Here is a 26937-nt window from a genome sequence, read left to right as displayed (position 1 = left end):
CCCGGCCAATAGATGCTTTTTACATCATGGGGAACATGCCAACAATTATGACAGTTACGCCATTAATATTCCTTACCTGAAAATGCCTTGTATGTAAGTGGATGCCCCTTTGAAATAATTAAACAAGTTCTACATCAATTAGTTGCCTTCAAATAGTCAACATCTCAGAACATGTCATTTCTCATGGTATCAAGTATTGCAGAAATCAATAATCGTTTGTTTTCCTTTTTGGATTGTACTCTACGCTTACTTGAATTTCTATCTTTCTTTTTTCTATATTCCTTTTAGCGCATGATTGCAAATACGGCCAGAACAGTGAGATACTACAGGAGCCAACCCTTCAGTAAGTTAAGTGCTGCCACCTCTGTCGATGTTGGTGATTAAGGTCTTCTTAATGAGGCCATTGAGACACCCTTGGAGCCTGGGAACTATCTGCCTGTGTCAGAGACACTTTGGACCATGAATTCCATGAGATAGGGGCCTTGAGTGTAAAGATGTTTTTTGCTGTTTTAAACTAGAACATATTTACAGTGTTGTGAAACTAGAAAATAACCATAGGAATATTATTTTGTGAATGAATTTAAAGAGAATTCATTTGCTGTATCCAGTGTGACTGGAGACAACTCAAGCACGACTGCCAACAAATCCTGCCTCAAACCAACTCTCTTTATGACTCATTGCTCCGTGTTGAGAAACTTACATCAGCCGTTGATGACTCAGTTCAGTCATTTATAAACTAGGAAAGATAATATTTATTGTCTTTCAGGGTATTGCAAGAATGCATTAATGTTTATAGCACATTCGTAAAAGGTCCTATAACAGGATTTCATATTATATTTCTAGTATTCCCACATGAATTTGAGGTGCTCTTTTAAAATCTGAACGTGTATCACAAGAACTGGTATAATACTTTAATATAAAAAGATTACTAATAATAAATAACAATTTTAGTCTGTTGGGAGTTAAGTTGCATCATAGCACTGGATGGTCATACTAGACCAGTGCTACTGTTTCTTCTGGGCTGGGACTTTGCTGGTGGGGATGGAGCTTTGGCTCCCTCAGTCTGGTGTGGAAATGAGAAGGTGAACACTAAACGTTTTTGCTAAGCTCATTGTGTGAGTCACTTGAGGAAATTTGTCTCATTAACTCAGTATGACACTATGACACAGACATGAATCTGAGGCCGCCAGTACCATCTCCCCCAATAAACCCAGTGCTGAGAGACTACGATGCTCTTGTTTTATTAGTCAGAGTTGTTTGCTCTTCCTAGTGCAGGACTGGCTCACGGCCAGGTTTGCTAACATGGGGCACCAGAACTACTAAATATTCATTTTTTAATGAATAGGGAGGAAAAATTTAAGAAAAATAATCTTGATTTGGGGAGCAGCTGATTCAAATGATTGTGCCTTCTCTGACTTCCAAAATGTGAATAGTCTTGTACATCATCAACTATTCTTATGTGGATTCAGCCAGAAATAAAGTGTCTCATATGTTTTCATCATTAATTTACTTTGTGTTTAAAGATATGATCATAAAGCAGTTGTACAAGTGAAAACAAGAATAGATAAGTGACACCATTTACAACCGGAGTTTATGATCCCAGATCCATGGACTTTCCGTAGCAGGGATCAAGGGGGCCCTGAAATTATATGCCAAATGTTGTGTGCCCGGGGGGGTTTCTAGCCGTAAGAAGGTTTTCAGTGAGGTTCAAGAACCACAAAATAATGTACTTTGTTCTATGAGCCTCTTTGCAAGTAAATCTTGCATTCTCCTATGTCTCCTCCTAGAGAAGCCAAGGGGAACATTTATTTAAAAAGAAAAACTCCATTGCATTTGTTGAAGTTATCAGTAACGTCTGGTAAACAACAGCTGCTCAGCTCTGAAGTCAACAATCTATAGATAAAGCTATAGGAATAGATTCACAAACACTGTGGGAATGTGTACAATATAATTACAGTATATTGTACATGTAGAGTACACTGCCAGTGAGAAGCGGAGGAAATTAAACACAATGTGCTCTGCGGTTCGCTGTGGTATTATTTCTATGTGATAATTATACTGATGAGTTTCTTCTCACAGGGGGCAGGGGCATGTATGTCTTCTTTCTGCTTTTCTGTGTTCAGACCTTGCAGCACTCCCCTTCACCCCTTGTGCAAATGGCATTCTAATTGTCTCTGGGAGTGCTGTGTGGATCTAGCAGGAGCGACCAGACTACAGAAGGCAGTGTACTGTGGTGGAAAGAAACCTGGTCAAGAGCCAGGGTCTGGCTCTGCCACTCCGGGTATCCCCTTAGACCAGAGGCCCTACCCAGTGAGGCATGAAATGGAGGTGGCCCACAGAGGTGCTGAGTCTAAAGAGAGCATTTTTTTCCCCTTTTATTTTGAAATAATGTCACATTTTAAAATTGGGAGAATTCACAAAGAGAAATCCATGTTTCCCATTTCTTAACAAAAAAAAAAAAGGAAGATCTGGCAACTCTAGACACAGATTCCCCCGTGGCAGCAACATGCAAAAGCCAGGTCATCACTTCCGGAGGGACCTGTGTTTCCAGTTCACCACCTTCCAGTCTGGCTTTCCTCATTCATGTACGTTCCCTGCGAGGGCTAAGTGCTTTGGCTCATCATTCAGCCCTGATCTCCATGAAATCAGTTAACCTCAGTTGCTCACATGCTTGAGATGTGCATCAGAATAGAATGGTAGCTGAGTTTTCAGAGCAAATAGCATCAAAGAATCAAAGGTCTAGCAGAAGTCATAACTTCAGCCTGTGAGTTGGGTTGTTTTTCTGAATATGGACAGCCTCTAAGAACATACAATCTGTATAGGAATGCTGTATACTGTGTGCAAGTAAAGAGGGGAGTCAGGACTCTGTAGTCTCACTGGTTTGCTTCAGTTTGGCCCAGATGTTAAGCACTTTTGTGAGAGGCTAATGAAAACTGTGTCTTTTGACGTTAGTCTTCATCTGGATCAAAGGAGGCAGAGACACAAAGTGTGAGACACAGAGACCTCTGGAAAGGGAAACAATTTTAATCTATACCCAGGGGCTATCAGACAGATGCTTCCCTTTTAATTTGGTGCCATTTTTTTTTACAACGTGCAATTCAAAGGAGAATGATCAAAAGAGGTGATTTCAGGGAAGAAAAGAAAATTGGAGGGTAGGAAGGAGGAGGTGGAACCACCAAGCGGAAACGCTTCAATGATTGTGGTGTGTTGAAAGGTCTTGAGGGAACCCAGGAACCTACGATAAATGTAATAAATAATTGGAGAAGTAAGACTGTATCTTATATACATATATTACACAATGCCAATTCTGCCCTTTCCTCTTTCAACAGATCCTGATGCAGCTCAAGCTAATAAGAACCATCAGGATGTCCGGAGTTATGTACGGCAATTAAATGTGATTGACAACCAGAGAACTTTATCACAGATGTCACACAGATTAGAGCCTCGTCGACCATAGACATTTCAAATGCCCAGAGCAACAGTTTGTCTCCAGTCCACAATCTTTCAAAAATGCCATTTATGCTACTACTGACTGTATTGCCACTAGAGAATTCCACAAAACAAGCAAAAACACATCCTGAGACACCTCAGGGCTGCATTCAGCTTACCAGCTACCTGGCAAGAGAAGGAATTATTTGACTTGCCTAAAGCTTACACACTCTAGCTTAGGAATCCCCAGTTTGTGGTTACCCTGTTTCATTTCCACTTGTGCCATCTTCTCTGCTAAAGTGTTGAATAAGGCCCTCGTGAAGAGTTTGGTAGAAATACCCTTGTCAAGAGAACTAGCAAGCCCCTGACATTTGTTTCTAAGAGTGTTTATGGGATGAGATGTGCTACAAATGGGATAGATTTGGATAAAATTTTAACTCAACATCTTGATTTGGAGCATGGGGTTTGGGGAAGGTGTTGAGGAATCTATAGAAGTCCAAATTATAGATTGTATTCTTCCATCTTCATCGTCTTACCTCTGAAGGAATAGAGCCTGACCACATTATTATGAAACATTATGGCTGGTTATGTAATTTAGGGAGGACTGGTCTGTAATTTCTGAATGATATATAGAATAATATTTATGTTTACAATGTAACTTTTCAAAACTTACAAATCAGGATTATATACATAAGAATTCCACTAAGAAATGTCAAGGTTCTTAAATTTGCCAGCGTTAAAGTAGAAAATAATATTTCAGAAGAGCACAATATGCACAAAACATTTTTCAAAATTGAAATATTTTCCTGGGCATTAAAAACCTTTACTATTGGCTACAAATTTATTGTACCTGATGAAAAAATATTTTCTGGACTTAAATGTTATTACAAATATCTTAATTTTCAGCAATTGTTTTGCACTTTCAAAGATTGTAAATAGTTCATTCAATCAATGGTATAGAGTTATTTATTTGCTACATAATAGATATTGTGCCAAATAATTACTTTTTATTTATTTTATTTAGTATGTAATTTTGAAGTACATTTTTTTTCCTGTTTTCACAATTAGACTACATTTAATGTGTAGGAATTGTATGTATGTATATCTTCTGTAAATAACATCTAGTATCTTCACTAAATATAATTGTTGACAAGAAATGATTGTGTTTGTCTCAATTCCTATAATATGAAAGGGATAACCATTTGGTATGGTGGGGGTATTGGATCTTTTAATGACACAAAATTCACACACTATAAAATTCATTCTTGGCCGGGCGCGGTGGCTCAAGCCTGTAATCCCAGCACTTTGGGAGGCCGAGACGGGCAGATCATGAGGTCAGGAGATCGAGACCATCCTGGCTAATACGGTGAAACCCCGTCTCTACTAAAAAATACAGAAAACTAGCCGGGCGAAGTGGCGGGTGCCTGTAGTCCCAGCTACTCGGGAGGCTGAGGCAGGAGAATGGCGTGAACCCGAGAGGAGGAGCTTGCAGTGAGCTGAGATCCGGCCACTGCACTCCAGCCTGGGTGACAGAGCGAGACTCCGTCTCAAAAAAAAAAAAAAAAAAAAAAAAAAAAAAAATCATTCTTTTAAAGTATAGAATCCCGTGATTTTTAGTATATTTACAAAGTTGTATAGATAACCATCATCAGTATCTAACTTCAGAGCATTCTCCTCATCCCTAAAAGAAACTCTGAACTCATTAGCAGTCACTCCTCATTCTCCTCCCCCTCCAACCTCTGGCAACTACGAATCTGCTTTCTTTGTCTTTAGATTTACTCTGGATGTTTCATATGAGTGGAATCATACAGTACGAGGCCTTTTGTGTCTGGTTCCTTTCTTTCACTTAGCATAATGTTTTCAAGGTTGACCATATTATAGCTTGTACCAGTACTTCATTTATTTTTATGGTCACGTAATATTCCATTCCATAAATATACCACATTTTGTTTATCCATTTGTCAGTTGACAGACATTTGTCTGTTGTGTTCACTTTTCAGCAATTAGGAGCATTGCTGCTCTGAAGGGGCACTGGATTTTAGAGCTTCCTGGTGTGGGGCCGCATGCCATTTCTCAGTGATTTAAGTACTTAGCAAATATTTGATGAAGAGATATCCAAAATTCTTTAAATTCCAGACATGCCTCTATTTTTTTAATAAGTCAGCATTTTCCAAAGCGTGTTCCAGCCTATACTAGTCTTACAAGTTCACATAGTGTCCCTCCAAAAACAAACACACACATGCAAAGCCAAAAACAAAACCAAGATTCTATCTTCAAATAAAGTTGGGGACCACTGCATAACATACCCCATTCATAGAAATGATTCCCAGTATTCACTAACACATTAAAGGCTCTGAGAAGTCCTATTGAAATCCCTTTTAACATCCCACAATTAAAGTCCACTTTGAGAAATGCCACAGCAGGCAAATGCCTCTCTGTGTTCATTCATATACAATTTCAAGGTCCCCAGAACCAGAGGTGGCGTTTTATGCAGTATCACACCTGCCACTGGAGGCAAGTGCAGTGCCTGGGATTTACTAGACAATAAAAGAAGGTCACTCAATAAATTTTCTTGAAATCATTATCGTTCAGTATTTCACTATCTGATAGACCTCAATGTCAGCTGCAAAGGTTTCACTTTTATATATTTTCCTTTATATATCATTTATAGTTTCTTTTCTAGATAATTTACAAAGATGATGAATGAAGCTGGGAGCCCGTTCCTGGGGCATCCTTGCTCTTGTTTTGCTCGTCTTTATTCCTACTTTACTGAAAGCTAGCATCCCATATACAGCAGCACTTTTCCCCAATTCCATGGTGACTGCCAACTTATGATCTTATTTTAATGTAGTTTCAACATTATTCAAAATTGATACATATTCCCCTATGTATGTTCCCCTTGTTCTTCCATGTGAGAATAACTTATTGTGCTTAATAAAGATAAGAAATTTTTATTATTTCTAGCTTCTTCGAAAATGCATTAAACTGCATTATTGAAGGTAGCAGTGGTAAAATAATAGAATTCACACTCTAAAAATGTAGAGTAGTAGCCAAGCAACCCTTCCTGAGGCAGGAGATGCAGTTAATACTTTAAAAGTTGCAAACAAGCCAAAAGAAAATGAGATGCCTACAGGGTCACAAGAAGGAAAATGAGGTTTGCTGGAAGATGTGAAAAAGAAGAATGTTTTTACCAAAAGCGCCTGTAGAAAATTATACATTTGAGTATTTAACATACCTACTTAGCAAGGTCATTGGCATAGTGTACGGGAGCTAAGCTTTTCCGGCAATTTTTGAATGCCATGCAGGTTAAATATACTCCTCCTGAATACAGTGGCATTTCCTCTGAAGATATGAATGCAGATCAATGACTATCAGTATGAGAAAATTAAACAGAGTGTCATTTTAGTTTCCAATTGTGCTCCAAATAACAACAAAAAAAAATCAGCCTGGAATATGCAGTGTGGCAAAATGAACCCCTACCTTGAATAGCTTTCCTTTTACTGTCAATCTAGAATGCCTTACATCTCTTGCTTTAGAGTAATCTTAATCTGTCCTACATTGAAAATTGTGGTATTAGAAGAACAGTTACCTTATCCCTTACTTCTAAACTGGAAAAAAGCCTTTGATTTAGGTATTGTCAGTCACTTTTCTATTCATTCACTCATTCATTTTCATTCATAGAAAATAATGATTGAGCTGCTTACTGAGTGCCAGGCCCTCTGTGGACACAGAACTCAATGGTGAGGACAACTAGGGAAGGTCCCTGTTCTCCTGGGGCTTATCTTTCAGTGGAGAAGACAGAGGTTAATCAAATAATGATTTGAACAAATAAATATAAAAATGCTGCCGGCTGGGTGCAGTGTGTCATGCCTGTAATCCAAGCACTTTGGGAGGCCGAGGCGCGTGGATCACAAGGTCACGAGATCAAGACCATTCTGGCCAACATGGTGAAACCCCGTCTCTACCAGAAATACAAAACTTAATTGGGCATGGTGGTGCACGCTTGTAGTCCCAGCTACTTGGGAGTCTGAGGAAGGAGAATCACTTGGACCTGGGAGGCAGAGGTTGCAGTGAGCCAAGATCACGCCACTGCACTCCAGCCTGGCAACAGAGCGAGACTCTGTCTCAAAAAAAAAAAAAAAGAATGCTTCCAAGGGCATGTAATAAGGGGATTTAATCTGATCGGAGGCAAGGAAATGTTCCCTGTGAAAGTGACAGTTGAGCTGAGCTCTGAAAGATGTGAGTGCTGGCTAAGCAGAGAGAGCAGGAGAATGTGTTCTACGCAGGAAGTAACATTGGCAGTAAGGGACAGCAAGCTCACTGTGGCCAACAGAGATCGAAGGAGACAGCATTTCCAGATGTGCTGGAGAGCTAAGAGGGGCTCAGAGCATGTAAGGCCCATGCAGACCTTTGAGTGGGAAGTCATTGAAGAGCTTGAGGCAGGGCGTTGCATTTCCAATGGTGAGCCCTTGAACGGCAGGGCCACTGCTTTCTGTGTACCACTCTGCCCAGGACACTTGGTAAGGGCCATCCCTAATTCCTTAATTACTTTATTATGAAGGCTTAAAGGTAGAGCAGAGGGAGCTGTGGAGAATGCAAGCATTCAAAAGCAGTAGTGGACCTAGACACCCATACAGACCAACATCATCCCTTCCCCTAAGTCCACACTGGGCCACTTTTTAATTTTTTATTGTGATAAAAGATATACAACATACAATTTACCACTTAAAGCCTTTTTGAGAAAATAATTCAGTGGCATTTAGTACATTCACCTTGTTGTACAGCCATTGCTGCTATCCATCTCTAAAACTTTTTCAACATTCCAGACTGAAATTCTGTGCCCATCAAACATTAGCTCCCCATTTTTCCTTCCCTCCAGCCCTTGATAACCACTATTCTTTTATCTCTATGAATTTGCCTATTTTTGGGACTTCACATAGGTGAAATCATACAATATTTGTTCTTTTGTGTCTGGGTTGTTGCACTCAGCTTAATGTTTTCAAGGTTCATCCAAATTGTAGCGTGTACCAGAATTTCCTTCCTCTTTAAGGCTGAATAGAATTCCATTTTATGTCGATTCTACGTTTTGTTTGTCAATTCATCTGTTCAAGTCCCAACTTTTCAATTATTTGGGGTATATACTAAGAAGTAGGATTGCTGAATCATATAGCAATTCTGTTTAGTATTTTAAGGAACTGCCATACTGTCTTCCACAGTGGCTGTACCATTTGATGGGCTACACTGGACATAGCTCATAATTACCTGCATCATCTCCAAAGTTGCCAATGTACGGTACAGCAGTTGAGAGAAGGAGTGGCCAGGGGACCCAGGGCTCAGTATGTGGGTATCCAAGCAAGTAGCAGGGGGCAGGGAGGCTTCATTTGCCAGTGTCCTGTCTGTCAAGCCAGGACCGCTTACAAGACAATCACAGCCCCAGAACCTCTGTCCGTCCTTGCTGCCCTGTGGGGTGATGCACCACACTCCTGCTGCCTGTGGTCTGACACTGCAGGATAGGAGGACTGAAGGGAATGTTTCCAACCCCCCGAGAATAAGGGCGTGGGAATGGGAAATGTGGCCACTTTGCTTGGGCTCCTTTGCATGTGCTTGTCAGGCAGCTAGGGAAGGTCAAGGATGTTGCTACAGGAAGACAGGATCTTTGTTCCTGGGACAATTCAAACTTAAAAAGATTGTGGCCAAAGCCCTGCTCGAAAGGGAAGTAAGCACAAGGCACTATGGGCTTATGGGCTCTGACATTTGCCTCCAGATTTGAGGAAGAAAGAGAGCCTAGACCCAGGGCATGCGAGAGCTGCCTGATTCCATCCCAGTCTCCTTCCTGCATCCTCCTCTGGGAGGGTTCTGACTCTTCCTAGCCAGAGAACACTCAGAAAGAGTGGAAATCTGTAATAGGAGGACCAGTACAAGAGAAACATGAGAGCAAAAGTTGGTGTAAACCTCTTCAGAACAGGTTTTTGCAGCACCTGAGACAAAAAGAGGACTGGAAAAGCTGCATCAGGTCTCCATCTATTTCCTTAGCCAGAGACAGGTGGCAAAAGTCTCCTGGTGATAACATCAAGGACCTGGCAGGAATGGAGGAGAATCGATTATTTCAGGCAGGAGTCCTGATATTTTAGGACAGAGGGACAGATTGATGATTCAGTCTCCTCAGCAGGGAGAAGGGCTTGAGGTAAGGAGACACAGAAGCTCTTGGGGAACACGTTCTGCACTAGCCAAGGTGTGGTAACTTCAGAAGAATAAAGAGGTTGTTCAGGGTTATCAGTGAGTTTATCAGTTGCTGTGTGTATCAGGGTTATCCAGATAAATAGAACCAACAGAATGAGCTTTAAGGGAGATTTATTATAGGGGATTGGCTTACGTGATTATGCAGACTGGCAAGTCCAAAATGCACTGTGTGGACTGACAGCCTGGAGACCCAGCAAAGCCGATGGTGCAGTTCCAGTCTGAAGGCCGGCAAGTGCAGACCCAGGAAGGCTGGTGGTGCAGATGAAGTCCAAAGGCAGAGTCTTCTGGAGCATTTCCTCTTGCTGAAGGAGGCCAGTCATTTTGTTCTATTCAGGTGCCTTTAATGGATTAGACGAGACCAATCTACGTTATGGAGAGCAGTCTGCTTTACCCACAGCTCACCAATTTAAATGTTAATCTCATCGAAAAACACCCTCCACCTTGACAAAATTAACCATCACACTGTATAATAAACCACTCTAAATTGTAGTGACTTAAAACCACAAGCTTTAAATCAACAACCATGAACCATGAGTTGATGGGTTAACTGGACAGTTCCACTGTCTGAGCCAGACTTAGCAGATCAGGGCTGGACTCAGGCATGTATCTGTGGTCAGCTGGTCTAGGATGGCCTCAGAAGGAATGGCTTGTCTCTGTTCCATATAGTCTCTCACTCTCCAACCAGCTATCCTGGGTTTCATCACTTGTTGGCTGGGAAGGGTTCCCAGGAAACAAGAGGATAAACAAGAGCTCTGGAGGCCCAAGTTCAGAACTGGTGCTCCAAGAGGACACTACGACTTCTGCAGCACTTTGCTGACCAAAGTGGTCAAGAGGATAGCCAAGAGTCAAAGAGTAGAGAAAGAATTCTGTATCTTGATATCTGGCACTACCAAGTCATATCATCAAAGTTGTGAATATATGGAGGGGAAAACTGTTGCCATTTTCACAAACCATCTACTAGAGTGAGGGTAGCACATAATGGGAGTGGCTGGAAGGTCCACTGCTCTTGTTTGAGGAGAGTTTTTCAGGCGTGGTGCAGCCAGCTGTTGAAAGCGCTTCTCCAGGGTGACTCTATTGGCTCTTGGGGAAGCAGCAGGACTAGCAGAAAGATAGCCAGCTTGAAGATCAGGCAGACCTGGGTTTGACTCAATCAGGGCCACCTCCAGTATAGACAGCAACTTTGTGTGTATTAGGCAAGAGTCAACCCTTGTCTCCACTGGCATTGCCTCACAGAGAGCTCCTCCTCAACCAGGCTTCGTGTTGTGTGCGTCATGGCCTACACTGTTGTAATGTGATAGCCCCCAGCTGTGAACTTTGCTGTTTTACCTCTTTGAGCTTCATTATCTACATCTGCCAATGGGAATGACAACGCCTGCCTCACAAAAGCTGGGGGGAGTCCTAAATGAGTGAAGGTGTAGAAAGTGTCGGGCATACTGAGTGCTTGGTGGTCAAGAAATATTAGTGCCTTTCCTGCCTCTCTGCTATAAGGAGAGGCCACAGAAAGAGGTGCTTTAGAACATTCAAGGATGCCTCAGAGTCTTCAGCCAAACCAAATATGAAAGGATGGAAAAGGAGAGAAAGTTATGTGGTGGCTTTAAGTCATTGAAATTGACTTGGGCTAGAGGAGCAGTTTAGGAGTTCTATCAGATGTCTGTCCTTTGTATTTCAAACTTGGGTTACACCAGTTTTGCAAAGTTTTTGCTGCAATAATTGTACCAAGATACCATATTTTTGTATAGGCGCAACTGAAAAGTTATTTGCAGCAGAATAGAAAACATTTCAAATTACTGAATAAAAGAAAGGAGAAGTGAAAATAGAATAAAAGACTCATGCTCCTTAACAACAGATAAAATATTCACATATGAAAGAGTAAACCAGAAACTAAGCCAAAATCTAACACAACTCATACAGACATAGATCACGCCAGAAATTAGATTTTAGCCTAACCTGGGTGTGCATTTACATGCTCAGTCTATCTTGCCTAGAAACAATTATGCCTTGTTACGAGATGCCTCCTAAGAAAGTAGCTCTTCATTAGCAGTCCTAATCTTCCCCCACCTAGTACTCAGAAGCCATTATAAAAATCCATTTATATTTCTGGCTTCAGAAATTAAATTGTAGGTATAAGCCAAAGTGTACATTAAATTAGGGATTATTGTTTGTGGCACTCTATGTGAGCCAGGTGATGCTGGGCCATTTTAATTAAGAATTCGTTTTCAATAACAACACAAGCAAATGAATAACATTAAGTCAATATTGAAACAGTCATGGGTGGAGGGGATTATGGGAATAACTGTGATACTCAGTTGTATTATAGGCTTATTGTGTAGAGTTCATTTATGCATTAGAAAAAAACATCTTTGCAGCAACTGAATAAAGTCTGTAGCACGGGGCATGGAAATCTTTTGAGCACGATGAGATGGTTGCTAGGGGAAAAAGAGAGGAAGTCCTGCACTTGTTTCTTAAATTAGAAGAAAAGCAAGGTCACTAAGGAACACAGAGTTTTAAGTACAAAGTTTTCTGAATGTTGACTTTGGAAGAGAATTTTCTGGGCTATTTACTGGTTCAGTAATCAATGCTTTTTGTCTGCCAGTTCTTTTGCCATTTATTGAGCATCCACTATGTGCCAGTTACATACACAAAGCATTTTATTCTAAAAACCTAAGAAATGAAAAGTTTCACTATTTACTGATGAAGAAACACTAAGAGAAATGAAATGTCTTGCCCGAGGTCACATACTTGGATTATGAAAGAGGTTGGGATCTCAAACAAAGCACATCTGATTCCAAGGCATATGTTGTTAACTATGAGGCTCACTGTCTGCCTAGCTTCTCGTCCCCAAGAGAACTGATTATTCAGGCTTTTGATGCTGCAAAATAAAAATAACAGATAGGAGTTCAAGAACCAAAGCATGAGATTAATTTTTCAAAATATAGTAAGTGAGGTTTTAGGAAAGTGATTTGGAGTATTTGTTTCTAAAGTTTTATCTTTAAAATAAAAGTATTTATGTATGTATAGGAATCCCTTCATAAATATCCCACAAATCATATATAAGCCATGTATCAGTTATGGAAAGACTTTACTCAGGAAATAACAGTTATTTGTATTCACCATAAGGAATTCACTCACATACAAGAAGGAGCTTCAGTTGTATTTGAAATGGTTTATCTCTTAAAATACACGATTGGCCCATATATGTTTTCATATTATTCTCTGTACTTTATTTCATTAGAAATTGACTCCACTGAAATCAAAGCATTCTTGAACTCTGTGTATTTACTGAATATTTTGAAGAAAACATAGGCAAGGGGGTTTCATTATAGAACCCAAGAGTATTTCATTTTAACAAGTCCTCATTGGATATATGTCTGGAACTCTTTCTCCTCTGCTGCCAGTCATATGGTCTCCTTTTTCTATTCCCAATTCTCTCCACCCTCTAGTTTGCAGATCATTCTTGGGGACCCTAGGTCATGTTTTCTTTTTTATGCAGACCACTTTAATCTTCTCATAGCTTCTGACTCCAAACTTGAAAATCTCTAATTGGGCTGAGGATGAAGGTATTGTTTGCACTGAGCAAACAGAAGACTCTCCTATTACCAAGGTCCCTTATCTTTAGAATGGTGCTATCAAAGAAAAAAATAGGAACCACAAAAACTGTTACGATAAAAAATAGATTAAATAATCTTATTTAAAACCATAACTGGGCCTGGCACAGTGGCTGGTGACTGTAATCCCAGCACTTTGGGAGGATGAGGAGGAAGGATTGCTTAAGACCAGGACTTTGAGACCAGCCTGGGCAACATAGGGAGACCCTATCTCTACAAAAAATTTAAAAATTAGCTGCGCCTGATGGCAAGCACCTACAGTCCTAGCTACTTGGGAGGTTGAGGTGGGAAGATTGCTTGAGCCCAGGAGTTTGAAGTTACAGCGAGCTATGACCTTGCCACTGCACTCCAGCCTGGGTGACAGAGTGACACCCTGCCTCAGAAAAACAAACAAAATAAAAATAAATATATATATAAAAATAAAACCAAACTGGTGAAAGCTCCTTCTGCCTCCTCAGGATGAATGTCATAATTCACATCAGGAGCAGTAAATATGTTTCCTGTTTAGGTTGGTGCAAAAGTAATTGTGGGTTTTGCCATTGCACCAACCTAATTCATTTCAGAGCCTGGTAGAAGAGAAAAAGAAAGGAAAACCAAAACTTCCAAGCCTCCTCTAGCTCTGCTGTATCCAAGCACACTTTCAGCAGAGGATCCATTCATGGAAATAGGAGCCTAATAAGTCATCGCCATTCCACCTGGAGACAAATTCACAGCATACACGTTAACATGACTCTTCCTTTCTCTTCAAATCCTCTAAGTTGTAATAACCTTAGGGGATAGTTTTTTTCCCAGCTACGTAAAAAAAATATACACACACACACACACACACACACATATACATACATACAACCTCTAAGGATACACACACACACACATATATCTATATACAATTTTTAAATTTCATTTTATTTTTTATTTTTTGAGACGGAGTTTTGCTCTTATTGCCCAGTCTGGAGTGCAATGACATGATCTCGGCTCACCACAGTCTCTGCCTCCCAGGTTCCAGCGATTCTCCTGCCTCAGCCTCCCTAGTAGCTGGGATTACAGGTGCGTGCCACTAGGCCCAGCTAATTTTTATATATATATAAATTATATATATTTAATATATATAAATTATATATAATACATAAAATATAATATATGTAAATTATATAATTAACATACGTAAATTACATATGTTTGATATATGTAAATTACATGTTTGATATATGTAAATCATATATATTTAATATATGTAAATTATATATTAAGTATATATAAATTATATATAATTTTTATATATTAGTTATATATAATTTTTATATATTAAGTATACATAAATATACTTAATTATATATACTTAATATATAATTTATATATAAATTAAATATATAAATTATATATTATATATAAATTATATGTGTATATATGTAAATTATATGTATAAATTACATAATTTTAATATATATAATTTATATATATTTTTTAGTAGGAATGGGGTTTCACCATGTTTCCCAGGCTGGTTTCGAACTCCTGACCTCAAGTGATCCACCTATCTCGGCTTCCCAAAATGCTAGGGTTACAGGCATGAGACACCATGCTTGGCCTGATTTTTACCTTCTTGATAACTGATCATTTCTTTAAGACCTCGCAAGCATTGGCAACTTTTTTGTGTGTGTGTGCTTTAAGTTCTAGGGTACATGTGCACAACGTGCAGGTTTGTTACATATGTATACATGTGCCATGTTGGTGTGCTGCACCCATTAACTGATCATTTACATTAGGTATATCTCCTAATGCTATCCCTTCCCCCCCCCCCACACCACAACAGGCCCCGGTGTGTGATGTTCCCCTTCCTGTGTCCAAGTGTTCTCATTGCTCAATTCCACCTATGAGTGAGAACATGTGGTGTTTGGTTTTCTGTCCTTGTGATAGTTTGCTGAGAATGATAGTTTCCAGCTTCATCCATGTCCCTACAAAGCACATGAACTCATCCTTTTTTATGGCTGCATAGTATTCCATGGTGCATATGTGCCACACTTTCTTAATCCAGTCTATCATTGTTGGACATTTGGGTTGGTTCCAAGTCTTTGCTATTATGAATAGTGCCACAATAAACATACATGTGCATGTGTCTTTACAGCAGCATGATTTATAATCCTTTGGATATATACCCAGTAATGGGATGGCTGGGTCAAATGGTATTTCTAGTTCTAGATCCCTGAGGAATCACCACACTGTCTTCCACAATGGTTGAACTCGTTTACAGTCCCACCAACAGTGTAAAAGTGTTTCTATTTCTCCACATCCTCTCCAACACCTGTTGTTTCTTGACTTTTTAACGATTGCCATTCTAACTGGTGTGAGATGGTATCTCATTGTGGTTTTGATTTGCATTTCTCTGATGGTCAGTGATGATGAGCATTTTTTCATGTGTCTGTTGGCTGTATGAATGTCTACTTTTGAGAAGTGTCTGTTCATATCCTTCTCCCACTTGTTGATGGGGTTGTTTTTTTCTTGTAAATTTGTTTGAGTTCTTTGTAGATTCTGGATATTAGCCCTTTGTCAGATGAGTGGATTGCAAAAATTTTCTCCCATTCTGTAGGTTGCCTGTTCACTCTGATGGTAGTTTCTTTTGCTGTGCAGAAGCTCTTTAGTTTAATTAGATCCCATTTGTCAATTTTGGCTTTTGTTACCATTGCTTCTGGTGTTTTAGACATGAAGTCATTGCCCATGCCTATGTCCTGAATGATATTGCCTAGGTTTTCTTCTAGGGTTTTCATGGTTTTAGGTCTAACATTTAAGTCTTTAATCCATCTTGAATTAATTTTTGTATAAGGAGTAAGGAAGGGATCCAGTTTCAGCTTTCTGCATATGGCTAGCCAGTTTTCCCAGCACCATTTGTTAAATAGGGAATCCTTTCCCCATTTCTTGTTTTTGTCAGGTTTGTCAAAGATCAGATAGTTGTAGATGTGTGGTATTATTTCTGAGGGCTCTATTCTGTTCCATTGGTCTATATCTCTATTTTGGTGAAAAGATCAACAAAATTGATAGACCACTACAAGACTAATAAAGAAGAAAAGAGAGAAGAATCAAATAGACACAATAAAAAATGATAAACGGGATGTCACCACTGATCCCACAGAAATACAAACTACCATGAGAGAATACTATAAATACCCCTATGCAAATAAACTAGAAAATCTAGAAGAAGTGGATAAATTCCTCAACACAGACACTCTCCCAAGACTAATCCAGGAAGAAGCTGAATCTCTGGATAGACTAATAACAGGTTCTGAAATTCAGGCAATAATTAATAGCCTACCAACCAAAAAAAGTCCAGGACCAGACGGATTCACGGCCGAATTCTACCAGAGGTACGAGGAGGAGTTGGTACCATTCCTTCTGAAGCTATTCGAATCAATAGAAAAAGAGGGAATCTTCCCTAACTTATTTTATGAGGCCGGCATCATCCTGATACCAAAGGCTGGCAGAGACACAACAAAAAAAGAGAATTTTAGACCAGGGATATCCTGATGAACATCGATGCAAAAATCCTCAATAAAATACTAGCAAACCGAATCCAGCAACATATCAAAAAGCTTATCCACCATGATCAAGTGGGCTTCATCCCTGGGATGCAAGGCTGGCTCAATGTATGCAAATCAATAAACGTAATCCAGCATATAAACAGAACCAATGACAAAAACCACATGATTATCTCAATAGATGCAGAAAAGGCCTTTGACAAAATTCAACAGCGCTTCATGCTAAAAACTCTCAATAAATTCGGTATCGATGGGATGTATCTCAAAATAATAAGAGCTATTTATGACAAACCCACAGCCAATATCACACCAAATGGGCAAAAACTGGAAGCATTCCCTTTGAAAACTGGCACAAGACAGGGATGCCCTCTCTCACCACTCCTATTCAACATAGTGTTGAAAGTTCTGGCCAGGGTAATCAGGCAGGAGAAAGAAATAAAGGGTATTCAATTAGGAAAAGAGGAAGTCAAATTGTCCCTGTTTGCAGATGACATGATTGTATATCTAGAAAACCCCATTGTCTCAGTCCAAAATCTCCTTAAGGTGATAAGCAACTTCAGCAATGTCTCAGGATACAAAAATCGATGTGCAAAAATCACAAGCATTCTTATACACCAATAACAGACAGACAGAGAGCCAAATCATGAGTGAACTCCCATTCACAATTACTTCAAAGAGAATAAAATACCCAGGAATCCAACTTAAAAGGGATGTGAAGGACCTTTTCAAGGAGAACTATAAGCCACTGCTCAACGAAATAAAAGGATACAAACAAATGGAAGAACATTCCATGCTCATGGATAGGAAGAATCAATATCATGAAAATGGCCATACTGCCCAAGGTAATTTACAGATTCAATGCCATCCCCATCAAGCTACCAATGACTTTCTTCACAGAATTGGAAAAATCTACTTTAAAGTTAATATTGAACCAAAAAAGAGCCTGCATTGCCAAGTCAATCTTAAGCCAAAAGAACAAAGCTGGAGGCAAAAATTTTCATTTAAATACTGAGCAACATACTCTTCCTGCCACTTTAAAAAATCACCTCCAATATCATCTCTCACATTTTTCATTAGCCATATGGGTTATAACTTCATGAAATAAGACAGAAAAAGTGCAAGGCATGCTGGCACTGACTCAACCACACAGGCTGAGCCAATTATGAATATATTACCCTACAGTAAGCCTGCTGGTCAACTTGTCCCATCATGTACTAAAGATTCTCATTGAGTTTTCCTATTCAGGAAAGCACCCTATGGCTAAAAAATCTACTTTACCATAGTGGAGATAATCCATGCCAGCTAACTAAAATAACCAACATAATTCTTCATTCTTACATGTAAACAATAACAAACAATCACCAGAGATGTCTGAGAAAACGAGTACCATAAAAATAAAAAAACAAAGATGGTGTTCCTATGCTACACCATCTTCAGAGTCCTAATCTTTGAGTTTTAGACACTTCAAAGTCCTAATTAGCATTTATCCCAAGGGATTCATCAAGCTATCAAGTTCTCTTGTACTAAGACTACTCAAGGTCCACCCTGATTTGTCTATGAATCTGGGGAAGGGTGACAGCTCGAATTTGGTCTCCATCTATATATACATTTACAGATAAGGTGAGTGAGGAGCTGAAGGGCCCAGGGCTTTAAGAATACCTATGAACTTTGTTCTATAACAAGATGTCGACCCTGAAACTTGTACTGTCCAGGTCCATCAGGATCTGAATCATCTAAAGATATGTCTAAGACAACTTCCTCCAGTGACTGGAGATGTTGCTCATCGCTATTAAGCTGTGTCATCTGACACACTGAAACTTCGTAGAGGGGTTTATGTAACTAATTTGCATGGTAAAATAATCCAGATAAACTGGTTGTCAAGACAGATGGAGGCTGGCTAAGCGAGGCTGAATTTTGATTACTCAACTGAAATAATTCAGTATAATTTTGTATATCTGACTTATAATTATTTTGAAATGTTTACCACAGTGGGGTGGGAAGGTTTCCTCTATATTAACAAAGTGAAAACTTAGGCAATTATCCAGTTATTTCAATACTTTTATTTTTTCCCTGCCATCTGCTAGTAAAAAGAATTTTGATTAAAATACTTAAATAGTTGAGGCAAAAATGTGCTTGTATGCGTGTGTGTGTGTGAAGGGTTTACAGTTACATGAACATACAGATAAATAAATAGCCCTGCTTTCCACTTCTTTCTGACAGAACTTTTTTTCCATTAAAGTACTCCTGTGTTAGTCAGCTTGGGCTGCCATAACCAAATACTACCTACCTACCTACTACTTCCTACCATGTACCTACCTGTGTTCAATTTTCTCTCTCCACTAGGAAAACAACAACAGCAACAACTTTATCATTATCATAGACTAAGGCCATTTCTAAAGAAGAAGTTGAAAGTGGGGAGAATTATCATAAAACATGATTGGTAATGAAAAGAGTGTTATGTGTCAGGAGGATGAATTAGTGAGAATAGATTCTAGTCAAGTGTCTTTCTCGAGAATCAACTCTCACGGAACCTCCAAAATGTATATAAGATGAATTACCGCGGATGGAAAATTAAACTAATAAATAACCCAATTAATGTTTTCAACAAAAGTTCCACTCTTTAAGACTTCAAAAACAATTTTAAAAAGTGAAAAAGAGACTGGGTACGGTGGCCTGTAATCCCAGCACTTTGGAAGACTGAGGCAGGTGGATCACTTGAGGCCAGGAGTTTGAGACCTACATGGCCAACATGGCAAAACCCTGTCTCTGCTAAAAATACAAAAATTAGCCGAGTGTAGTGATGCGTGCCTGTAATCCCAGCTACTCAAGAGGCTAAGGAACAAGAATCACTTGAACCCAGGAGGCTGAGGTTGCAGTGAGCTGAGATGGTGCCACTGCACTCCAGCCTGCATGAGTGCAGTCTGAGACTCAGACCCTGTCTCAAACAAACAAACAAACAACAACAATAACAACAACAAAAAGTGAAAAAGAGTTTTCCATAAGAATACAAATTTTATTTAGTTTTATTTTGTCTCATCTTTTCTTAAAGTTCTACTGTGGAATTATTTAACAATCTTAGATGTAATATTGTATGCTATATAGTTAGGAACATTCTAAACTACAGACATTTTGTTACTCAATTCCTTGATTCAGAACTCAATTGCATTGACAGCAAAAAAAAAGAGACATTTACCAAAAGTTCAACACGGAAAATCATCTGGAAATCCAGCTTTTATTTCTCAGTGAAAACAATACATATGTTTGCCTTTACTATGTTTCAACAAAAATAATGCCATTTATATGCTTTTAAAACTTATGGGCCAGGCGCGGTGGCTCACGCCTGTAATCCCAGCACTTTGGGAGGCCGAGGCGGGCGGATCACAAGGTCAGGAGATCGAGACCATCCTGGCTAACACGGTGAAACCCCGTCTCTACTAAAAATACAAAAAAAAAATTAGCTGGGCGAGGTGGCGGGCGCCTGTAGTCCCAGCTACTCGGGAGACTGAGGCAGGAGAATGGTGTGAACCTGGGAAGCGGAGCTTGCAGTGAACTGAGATCGTGCCACTGCACTCCAGCCTGGGCGACAGAACGCGAGACTCCGTCTCAAAAAAAAAACAAAAAACAAAAAACAAAACAAACAAACAAACAAAAAAACCTTATGAAATACTTTTACATAAATTGTCTCATCTGAACTTGTCAACAACACTGTGAGATGGATAGGAAAGCTGTGAGGGACAATTCACAGCAGGGGAAGCTGAGTTTGAGAGGTTAGATTCATTTCTCAAGGTGAAAAAGAAAAGATTACCATGGGGCCATATCCAGAGAACACTGTAGACTAAAAGGAACAAAGATTGAAAGAAAAGAAAATATTTCCTGGAAATATTACATAGAAACCTGAAGACTAATCTCACATAATTATTTAGAACTGTAATACGTGAATGAAAGAATTGCAACAAGTGGCTTGTGGGAAAGCTATCCTACTGAGAACGTAAACTGGCACTACACAAGTTTTGATAAGGAGGAAGGTGTGTGACCCAGGCAAAAAAAAAAGGCTCAGGAAACCTCATTCTCTGATTTGAAGGTGACATGTCTAATTCTATTGTAAAAGCAATGTCACCCCAGAGTCTGTAGAAGTCAAGGAGTCGATGAGCAGATATATTTAAATATGTAGACCCAATCCAGGTGCAGTGGCTCATGCCTATAATCCCATCAGTTTGGGAGGCTGAGGCAGGAGCATTGCTTGAACCCAGGAGTTCAAGACCAGCCTCGGCAACATGGAAAGACCCCATCCCTACAAATAATTTAAGAATTAGCCAGGTGTGGTGGTGCATGCCTGTGGTCCTAGCTATTCAGATGGCTGCAGCAGGAGAATCACTTGAACCCAGGAGGTCAAGGCTACAGTGAATGGTGTTTGTGCCTGTGCCACTGCACTCCAGCCTAAGCAACAGAGCAAGTCCCTGACTCAAAAAATAATTTTTTATATATATATATGTATAAAATGCATGCACACACATCCCTATTTTATATATGTAAATATATAAATATCAAATGTATTTTATATAAGTATATAAAACATATTTATATCAATTGTATATATTACCTTTACTTATTTATAAAAAAGATGTAGAATCTATTTCTTTTTAGAACATTGATACTATGCATAAAAAGTTATGGTTATAAAATAAATTTTTTAATGTACAGCATTTCTTAAATCAGCAGAAGAATATCCACTGAGGAAAAAATTCTTAATTTCCTTTTATAAATAGCTGTGGATTAGAGCACTACAACAATAGTTCTAACTCTGCTATTGCTGTGCATTTGAAGCCAAGATGATGACTGTATTGAAAGAGAGGGAAGAAAAAAATCAATAGATTATGGCTTCAATGGAGCTCACAACAGTGCTGATTAGAGAACACAAATGGATTGCATAATAGTAAAATAACCATAAACTGGGTATGGATTTAAGCCTATGTTAAGGCCATTCTTAACTGCATTGTGTCTTTAGAAAACATGCATTGAAATTATAACAGCAAATTAAATCTATTCGACCGCAAAATTTAATACATAAAAAATAGCATTTATTAATGATCTGGAAGAAGGAGTAAATAGCATGTTAATGAAATTTGCAGATGCTGCTAAATTGGAAGGTGTTACAAACAACAATGCAGATGGGGGCTTAATACAAATGGACCTTGAAAAGTTAAGGAAGAACCAACAGTGACAAAAAAGAAAAGAAAAGAAAAAAGAAAGGTCGAACTTATAAAAATATCAGTTAGAAAAATTTCAACATGAGAAAGAATAATACAAAAGAAATGTGGCCAGAAAAGTGACTTTGAAATTTGACCAGGATTTTGTGATTATAACAAGTTGTTAAATCCACATCTGGGAGGTCCTAACCCAGATCCTGGGAAGTAGTAGTCATTCTCTTACTTTCCACTCTTCCTCCAGGCAGTCCAGAGGAAGTATGTTGCTTAGTTGTAGACTTTTGGTAGCAAGAGAAATGAAGAAAACACAGATCAGGCACATCAGTTAAAAATGCATATAGAAAAGAAAGGGATTACTATGGGAGACAGATGATTACGTATTAGTATCATCTAATCAGGTATATAATGAAAAAGACCATGAGAAATCTACAGATATCTGAAAATTTTATATAAAAGACAGTTATGTCACTTGATTATTTATGAGTGATTGTTAAATGGATCTAATAGCTACCTTATAAAATATAATTCTTGCTTTTCCAGAAATCAACAGATAGAAGAGTTCTCCTGCTCTATTGCACATGCCTAAATTAAAGAAATTGGTGGTACAGCTGAATGACATATGGGGTTATACTGTTGGGTTTCTTAGAATGTCTGGAAGTTTGGGTCTGAGAATTTGGTTTATCCAGGAAAACAGCAAGATATGTCTAGGGGAAGCTCTGAGGACTGTAAGAAAGTAACAGTGTATCTGTAATGTTTACCAGCTCACCTAAGATATAGCCACCTGGGGATGAAAGTTCATCCCTGCTTATTGGATCTTTTAAAGCAGAAGCCTCAATATCAGAAACTTGACTAGGTTTCTAACACTTTATTTTTATGTAGTTATATTATGTATGCTTTTCTTTAGATTTCAGTAATTTTTTTTGAACACAGGCTGCCACCCGGCACTTGGGATGGAAGCAGGGTATTCTTGGTTGCCAGGTGTGACAAGGAGCATGAGAACTGATGTAGGCAGGTTCCAACGTGTAGGGGAAGATGTTGGGAGGGGGCAATGGTGGAAAAATTGAAGCTGGGCCCATGCACAAACTTTTTCCACCTGGGTATTCTCCTTCTTGAACACTTCTGTAGTGTTTGAGGATTTGTGTATAGGAAGATATTCTTTATAGTGGTCTGAGACTATTCTTGAACGATTAATTACAATAAACTAGTGAGAAATCATGCCTTTAAAACCTTGAAACTCTTGTATCATCTTATCTAAATGAGTACCAGCCCTTTGCTGCTACGCTATTTAGTTAGTAAATTTTGTTTTAATAAATTAGACCGAAAACTTTAAAATCTTTCAGAAAAACACTATTTGATGGCATGTACTAAGATATGGAAATACATGGAATTGCCTCTGATTTGTGCAAAGGTCTTGTGGTACATATTATAAAATATGCCACTTTTTTTCCAATTTTTAGCAATGGCTGCCCCCTTTGAGAAAGAATTATAGAGACTGACCAGGTGCTTCTTATTGCCCATTTCTTTATCAAAAACATCTAAAAGTATATTGATACACAGTACAATAAAAACAATGTGGGCTATAGACTCGGATAGATCAAGGCTTATCTATATCCTGACTTTACCACATATTAGCTATGTGATATTCAGCAAATTGCTTAGCATCTCTGACTCTTCAGTTCTTCTTTTATAGACTAAATAAATTAAATAAGTAATGTATTTGCATAACTTCTGATAAAATGCTTAACACAGAATCATTGTTCATGTAGTATTAGTTTCCATACTTCTCTGCAAATGAACTCCCTGAGATAGTTAAATGTAGTTCCTTGAATCATAATTCAATTAGGAATTCACTTTATTTTATTCATTTCTTTATTAAATAAATATTCACTGAGTGATTGCAAGCAATGTTTATGTCAGTTGAGGTGGATTTGCACAGACATGATAATATAGGTGGATCTTCCCTTTAAAGATCATGAAGAGAAGGAACAACAGCTTGTAAATAATCATAATATGGGGCAAAACCCAAAAGGTAAACAAAAGTATTCTAAGATTCCAAGGGGTGAAAGATTACTCCTTCTTTTTTTGAGGCAGGGTCTTGCTTTGTCACTCAGGCTGGAGTGCAGTGACTTGATCATGGCTCATTGTAGACCCAACCACCTGGTTTCCAGCGATCCTCCCACCTCAGCCACCCAAGTAGTTGGTACTACAGGTACATGCCACCATGCCTGGCTAATTTTTAAATATTTTGTGGAGGCGAGGTCTCAGTATGCCGCCCAGGCTTCTGAGCTCAAGTGCTCCTCCTGCCTTGGCCTCCCAAGATTACTTCTTAACAGATGATTGGAAAAGGCTTTCGAGAAAGGGAGCATTTTAGCTGGGCCTTGAAGACAGCAGAGGTGCTAGAAGAAAGTAATTAAAAGGAAAGCATGGAATTTGGAAAATGAATGATTCTATTTGTCATGAGGCCCATGGTGATGCGAGATAATGTTTGGGTTAAAAAAAGGAGGATTTGGGGTTATAACTTTGGGTTAGATAATGGAGGATTTTGAATGCACCCTAAAAAGCTTGGACTGACATATTAGGCAGTAAGGCATCAATAAAGTTTGTAAGCAAAGGTTTTTTAGTTTTGATAGGATTCTTCTACCTAATTTATTAGCTATTCCTTCTAAATTCATGTTAGTCCCTAATTAGATATGCATGCTTCCTAGGTCTTCATCCAAGTTGTTGAAATGTTCAACAGGGCAGGATAAAGAAGAGAGCCCAGTAACGTACCATTTAAACCCTGCTCCACCAGGGCACTGATCCATTCATCAGCATTTGTGGCTCAGTTTTCAATCTAACAGTGTATTGTGTTGTCATCAGTTAAAATTTCCCTCTGATTTCTAAAGCCATCCTGAGAAACACTGTCAAATGTTTCACTGAAATCAGATCCACACTGACCTCCTATGATACCAGTGGCAAAAACTAGAAACATCTTGATTTCAGTGAACCCATGCTGGGATTCAGTGAATCCCAGTGTTCATATCCAAAGTCATTACCAGCCCTTCACTTAATAATACCACTTAATAATAAATAACTCCAGGATTCTGCCAGAAAATTATATCAGTTGTTATGTCTTTGGGAAGAGGTATATGAATTTCTTGCAATAAAGTAGAGTTAAGGTTGAGTAGAAAGAACAGCAAGGCTCAGCCAGGCATGGTGGCGCACACCTGTAATCCCAGCACTTTAGGAGGCTGAGGCAGGCGGATCATGAGGTCAGGAGTTTGAGACCAGACTGACCAACATGGTGAAGCCCTGTATCTACTAAAAATACAAAAATTAGCCCAGCATGGTGGCGTACACCTGTAATCCCAACTACTCAGGAGGCCGAGGCGGGATAATCACTTGAACATGGGAGGCAGAGGTTGCAGTGAGCCAAGATCGTGCCACAGAACTTCAGCCTGGGCAACTCAGTCTCAAAAAAAAAAAAAAAAAAAAAAAGAAAGCAAGGCTCAGTGCTGAATGGATGTGAAAAACTCAAGTTATGATTCAGTCAAAGTTTAGATCTAGTATTTTAAAGAAAAGTAGCATGGCAAACAACAGTAAAGAGTGAGCAGTGACTGGACTCAAGACTCAGATATGTAGGACTTTATTATCCCACATGACTATCAGGCAGTATGGTCCCAAGGAAGGGACAGTCGTTTAAGGACTGGGCTGGCACCACATCCCAGATTTTCTAACATTTAGCAAAGTGCTGTCTTCCCTGCTTGATGCAGCTGCCCTCTTATGCTGCATCTTGAAGCAGAGAACACGGCAACCAACTCCCTTCAGACTCTAAAATAACAGTTCTCAAAATGTCTGGGAACCCTTTGGGGGATTTGCGAGGTCAGAACTCTTCATAAAAATATTGACACTCTCTCATGAGTATACAGTGGAATTTCCCAGAGGATACACGTAGTATGATATTGGAATAAATTCAGAAGCAGATATGAGAATCCAACTGTTGTCTACTAAGCCAAACATTAAAGAGATTTGCAAAAATGTAAAACAATGGCATTGTTTTAGTTTTTTAAAATTTGGGGCAATGGTCATTTTTCACTAAAATGTTATTTATGTTAACATAGGTAGGCTTATTGGCTTATTATTTTTAAGTGAATTATTTTTAAATTTTTTTTTTTTTTGAGACAGAGTCTCGCTCTGTAGACAGGCTGGAGTGCAGTGGCGCCATCTCGGCTCACTGCAACCTCTGCCTCCCAGGTCCCGCTTCAAGCAATTCTCCTGCCTCAGCCTTCAGAGTAGCTGGGATTACAGGCGCGTGCCACCAGGCCCAGCTAATTTTTGTATTTTTAGTAGAGACGGGGTTTCACCATGTTGGCCAGGCTGGTCTCGAACTCCTGACCTTGTGATCCACCTGCCTCAGCTTCCCAAAGTGCTGGGATTACAACCGTGAGCCACCACGCCCAGCTTTAATTTCTAATAGAATAAATATTGATAGATATGACTCACTTAAAAGCTATTTGGTATCCTCAGTGACTTTTTAAGAGTGTAATGGAGTCCTGAGACCAAAAAGTTTGAGAACTGCTTGATCTGAAAAAACAAGCCTGAAGTCCACCTTTTGCTCCCTGAGGGAAGGCAAGTTGCCCAACCTTTCCAAGACTTTTTCTGGCTCCATAGCATGAAATGATGACTTAAACTACCTGCTAGGGTTATTGTGAAGACTAAATGGGGAGAGTCTGTGTAAAACTCTTAATTCAGTGCATGGTGTATGACTATTCAGTAAATATTAACCATCTGTTATTATTGCTTCTGCTATTACTATTACTACTACTATGAGGGCTATTACTCCCTCCTGGTGATGTCTTTACTCAGATACATAAAGAACTTATTCTTTGAACTTGATAATGCTTTCAGGCCATTGCACTTGTTCCCTTTGCCTGGAATATCTTTTCCTCCTCG

The 26937-nt window shown here is 39.1% G+C and overlaps 2 protein-coding genes across 5 annotated transcripts in view; both read left to right on the top strand.

The window, feature by feature from the left end:
• Positions 1–4586, top strand: part of RAPGEF4 (Rap guanine nucleotide exchange factor 4) — a 308929-nt gene extending 304343 nt beyond the window's left edge. For all 4 annotated transcript variants that reach the window (XM_050751325.1, XM_050751324.1, XM_050751326.1 and 1 more), the window contains 2 exons: positions 289–343; positions 3330–4586. In XM_050751325.1, the coding sequence (XP_050607282.1) occupies positions 289–343; positions 3330–3457 (183 nt within the window). In that variant the 3' untranslated portion in view covers positions 3458–4586. The remainder of the gene's footprint in view (positions 1–288; positions 344–3329) is intronic.
• Positions 1–26937, top strand: part of MAP3K20 (mitogen-activated protein kinase kinase kinase 20) — a 763073-nt gene that overhangs the window by 539959 nt on the left and 196177 nt on the right. The gene's annotated exons all lie outside the window — the stretch shown is intronic.

The sequence above is a fragment of the Macaca thibetana genome, chromosome 12 (genome assembly GCF_024542745.1).
Source record: "Macaca thibetana thibetana isolate TM-01 chromosome 12, ASM2454274v1, whole genome shotgun sequence".
Classification (NCBI taxonomy): domain Eukaryota; kingdom Metazoa; phylum Chordata; class Mammalia; order Primates; family Cercopithecidae; genus Macaca; species Macaca thibetana.
This window is presented reverse-complemented; position numbering and strand designations above follow the sequence as displayed.